Source organism: Egretta garzetta, unplaced genomic scaffold (genome assembly GCF_000687185.1).
Source record: "Egretta garzetta isolate BGI_Z169 unplaced genomic scaffold, ASM68718v1 scaffold547, whole genome shotgun sequence".
Classification (NCBI taxonomy): domain Eukaryota; kingdom Metazoa; phylum Chordata; class Aves; order Pelecaniformes; family Ardeidae; genus Egretta; species Egretta garzetta.
The window spans coordinates 507,862-512,501 of record NW_009260174.1 but is presented as its reverse complement, the minus strand read 5'-3'; the positions used below and the strand labels follow the sequence as shown (position 1 = coordinate 512,501).

Genomic DNA, 4,640 nt, shown 5'->3' with positions numbered 1-4,640 from the left:
GGAAAAAAAAGCATTAGACAACAGAGTATACAGGGTTTTTTTGGTTTTTTTTAATTGCTAAGTGAAATTGTATAAAGTGCAAATAAATCAATATAAAAATTCAAGGAGAGAAAGTGCATTCCAGGAGTTTACCATTTCAATTAGCCAGAGGATTAAAATTGTTTTGGAACACTAAAACAAACAGATGTGAATTCTTTGGTCCTTTTGAAGCACTTTCTTCAAGAGTTTGATGACTTTCTCCCTGTGGGAAAGAAGCACAAAACATAGAGGCTATACTGGAAATGGACAATGCAGACAGCTATGCTTTATTCCTAGTGTTCCTCTAGTGTGCCCTGAGGAAGGTGGTGCCTAAGGAAAAGCAATCCTGGCAAAGTTTACCCCGTGGAGTCAATTCTGGTTATGCTCCACTCCTACTGCTGAGTAGTTTCTGCCCTCAGTGAACTGCCCCATTGACTTGGTAAGTGGCACAGTATCTCTTATTTCTCTGCCAGTAGCCCCATTCACTGAAACAATTTGCAGAGCAAGATCCACAGGATTTGTTTGGCAATATGTAGGTGCACAGGAAGACACTGTACCAGACTGCCGCACTGCTGCTCCATCACCTCTTGGTTGCAGTGGGGACACGCCACAGGAGGAACATAGTGGACAGAGTATACAGAAATGTGTTTTTCCCAAGTTTGTTCCCCTGCTTTCTTTTTGGTAATATAATGAGGCCCTTGCAGTCAGGGAGAGTAGTGAAACCTGTACCCCAGTAAGCTTTATCTTGAAAATCAAATCTCATAAATTTACCGTATAACTTCTGAATTCCTCGCCTATCGTCCTCTGAAAGTCTGAAGGTTGCTGGGTTCACATATGAGTAGAGAGGGTACATCAGAGCTCCACGGACATTTGAGTGAGCAAGTCCCAAAGAATGGCCAAATTCATGAGCAGCAACAAGGAACAAATTAACTTCTGCAGCACAGAAGCATAGGAAAGTGTGTTAAAGGTATGGCATTTCTTTTCAGCATACAAAGAATCAAAGCAGCATGAGAATTTTTGTCTTTAAGTCCCTTGGAATGAAACCTTGGAGTTTTGATCAGTTATTACTGAACTTTCTAATGTAACTACAATAATTTAATAAAAACATTACTGATCCTTTGCATATGCATCTAGAGACCCTGAGTCTCTTTCCAACTCTGCTTTTAGTCAACCTTATTTCTACAATAAAGTAATTTTATCTTTTCATAATTTATGTGGCAAACAGAGGCTCATAGTCCTTGTTTAGCCTGTGAAAATTGCTTTAAAATATAGACAGAACAGGCATTATGTAGCTGCTAATGATAATGAAGCACAAGTACTTAGAAAGGTAGTTGAAAAGAACAGAAATGTTGGCACTGAAATGGTACTGAAGGATGAAGAATTATGGAAAGCATTTTCTATGGCTGTATTCTTCTCACATGTACAATATTTGCCTTTCCCCTTCATACACACATGCAGGTTTACCTCGATTGGACTCTGACCACCTTTCGTCTTCATCAAAATGAGCATCTCCACCAATCCCTTCTCCAGGTGCAAATGCATGAGCCAGTGTGTTACCTCTTCCGTCAAAAGGATATCCATCACCATGCTCTGCATTTGAAAAGAAATAAATGTCATCAGATGGCATCAGCTGTAATGTTTAAATTCATCAAATTGAAGCATGTTGCTTGTTTGTGCTGGTTTTGTTCATTACCATTCCTTAAAAAAAAATTCTACAATGGCAGCAAGGTTGTAAAAATGAGGAGCAAGGGTTAAGAAACACTCCAGATTCATGACGGGTTCAAAACTTGTATTTGATAATTCAGGCTTCTGCATATTTCAGAAAGAGCTGAACATTTTTTCTGAGCCTTTGTCAGAAATGTGTTTCTGAGGCAGCAGTCAGGGATTATTTCAGAATAAATACTTAATGCTTGACATTATAAGCACATGAATGTTTTCAATGTTGGAAAGTGCTGGGCAACATTAGTTGTGGACGTTCTCACTTGTACTGATTTTAGTGGAAGACAATGATTTGGGACAGATATCCATGTTCTGAAGAGCTAAGTTCATTTGTCCGCCAGCCTTGGGGTACGGTCTATTACCTACTGCTGTCACAGTGGAATGTTACCATTTCCTACCTCGAGTGCAAGATCTGATAGGATGGTATATTTGTACCAGCACTGAAAATTTCCCCCTACCCCTTAGTGAGCTTCTGGCTTGATTGAGGAGCATCTGGGGACTCAAATGCCATTCTGCATCCTTTCCCTCAGACTACGTGGATGGACCTTGGGGGAGGCCTAACAGGCAGAAGAGACCTAGTCCTAGTGCGTGACAAGAGATTAAAACCCATTCCAGCTTGCAGGATCTGTTCTCACTTTGACTGGCACATTAGTCGACTCTTCATGGCAATGTAATGTGCTTTCCATCAGTGAAGCATGAGACATTTTGCTGTTTGTATGCAGTCATCTACTTCTAAGCCAGGTGCCTGATCTTCACTTACAGTCAATGGAAATCTAGTAAATATTGTGAATTGATCTAGAGAACAAGTCAACTAACCTTAAAGTAGGCATTTAGTTTGGCTAAGTTGAGTCAGCTTAGATGCCAGGCACAAGTTAAAGGTATGTCTACATTCATGTATTAGTCTGGATTGCAAGTGAGCTTCTGAAGTGACTCTACTGGTCACCCGCGTTTACCACGCTTTGGCTCGCACCTTGGTGCAGTCTTGGAGTGCACCAATGGGATTCCTTCTATAAGAAAATCAACCAGAAGAGACTCTATGACCAAACCTAATTCACCCCAGCTGCCAAGGACTGTTTAGTCCAGGGAACAAGCCTAGAACTAGACCAAAGTAAACCTACCTGAACCTGTCTGAATCCAGCCCATGGAGGCTGGGTCTTCAGAACCAGTGGGTTTGCTCTACAGATCTGTTCCCATTAGTTTGCACTATTTGTCAAGGCAGACAGAGCCTTGAACATCTAAATTTAGGTGTCTCATTCTGAATTCTCCCTCCATTTCAGAGCTGCAACTCTGAAAGGATATTCCTAGGAGTAAAATTGGATTATAACATATAAATTTGGTGGTATGATAAAGAAGATAAAATTTATGCAGACTTCAGACTAATTCCAAACGGTTCATTCTTTCTTAAAGCTGTGGCTATAAAAATATATGCTTTGAGTCAAATATGGACCATTTAAAAAATGACAGGTATTCTCACCACCACGTGCAAATTGAATCACAATGTCTGCAGGTCCCTTGAATACTCTCTGGAACTTCAGTGGAGTCACATCACTCCATACCATAAAAGCTCTTCTGATTGCATCATCCACTTTCTTTTGGGATAGATCAGGTGTGTAATTGACAATCCTGGCAGCAAAAGGAAACAAATTAATGTCATTTATGGTGTGAAAGAAACGCCCGTAGTTAAATTTAAAGCAACCCTTTTCCCCATAAAACCTGAAAAATCACTAACTTGTAAGTCAAATGTGTCTTTTTCCATCTTGGATTTCCGGGAAATGTTCTGTAATCTGCTATATCAGGGACTCCACATCTGGGCTGTTTCATTGTTTCTTCTGTTTCTGCATTTAATTTTCCAGTTACAACCAGGTGAAAAAACCTCTGCATTTCTTTAATCCTCTCTTCTAAGCTTGGGCTTTGTGTTTTTGTAAGAATTGGAAAGAATTTATCAAGATATTCCTGGAAGAAGCAGAGGAAAATAAAAATTAAAATGTAAATTTGTGATCTTTTGTGATTGCATTTTACATTTGATTGAATTGTTTCATCATGCTGCAGTCATGGCTAGTTTTAGATGTATTTTTTCTTCCCATTTCAGTTTACCAAATGCTGTTCTTTCTCTAGTACAGATTAGCATATATAAAAAGAATTGCAATAGCAGTGAAACAGTGTAAGTAAGCAATCCTTTTAAGTAAACACAATTTACTGAGCATTCAAATCCTCAGCCTGCCAACATAGTCTACGTAATATTTTTGAGCTGTTTTAAAAATTACGTGCTCCCCTTTATTTAACACTTGGAACTTAGTCTCTTTTGTAATTTAGACTTTTAGGTGTCTAAGCTAGCCAGCAAGTTTAAATTATTTTATATTACCTTGGCAAAACCTGTTGTGGTAATGTAAGATAAGAAGATAATAAAAAACAGATAGGAAATGAATGTAGAAGCTGAATCAAAAATCAGGTTATTCATAATGCAGTTATGTTGTCCCCCTGGTAACATACCTTTGCATTCTCAAGGTCTGTGTTGCTCTGTGATTCTGGTTTACCTTGTGCTGGAAAAGCAAGAGTCTCTGGTAGGAGGATGGCAGCACAAAGTAGGAGGTATTGCATAGTGCCCAGCTTGTCAAGGAGCCTTGCTACAGCAGAATGGGTTTTACCTTCTGTCTCCAAAGACCACGGCTAAAATGCTTATATAGATCCTGATCCAAGCGGCAATTACATACGTGACTCACTTTTTGGTGGTGTTAATGTAATGTCATCACTATTCTAAGAAGTAGATGAAAGCATGTTAAACAAATCTTTCCTTTGACTTCCCTGTTGATGACATGTCACAGCTAGCAGCCAGCTTTGGCTCTCTGTTTTCATATTATCCCAGTAGTGAAACCACAGGGTCATAGGGAAGTTCACTTTCTGTA

General features: G+C 39.3%; 1 protein-coding gene across 1 annotated transcript; it reads right to left on the bottom strand.

The window, feature by feature from the left end:
* Positions 1 to 218: 218 nt before the first annotated feature.
* MMP7 (matrix metallopeptidase 7) lies at positions 219 to 4,335 on the bottom strand. Its single transcript, XM_009641769.1, has 6 exons — positions 4,228 to 4,335; positions 3,467 to 3,690; positions 3,212 to 3,360; positions 1,483 to 1,608; positions 790 to 951; positions 219 to 241 (listed from the first exon to the last, which is right to left on the bottom strand). The coding sequence occupies exons 1-6, from the start codon at positions 4,333 to 4,335 to the stop codon at positions 219 to 221; spliced, it is 792 nt and encodes a 263-aa protein (XP_009640064.1).
* Positions 4,336 to 4,640: the final 305 nt, after the last annotated feature.

Excerpts from the sequence above, each read along its gene's own strand:
- MMP7 (XM_009641769.1), bottom strand. The coding sequence starts at position 4,335 with ATGCAATACCTCCTACTTTGTGCTGCCATCCTCCTACCAGAGACTCTT. Across the intron at positions 3,361-3,466 it reads AAGACACATTTGACTTACAA|GATTGTCAATTACACACCTG; the intron begins GTTAGTGATTTT and ends TTTTGCTGCCAG. Across the intron at positions 242-789 it reads AGGAATTCAGAAGTTATACG|GGAGAAAGTCATCAAACTCT; the intron begins GTAAATTTATGA and ends TCTTTCCCACAG.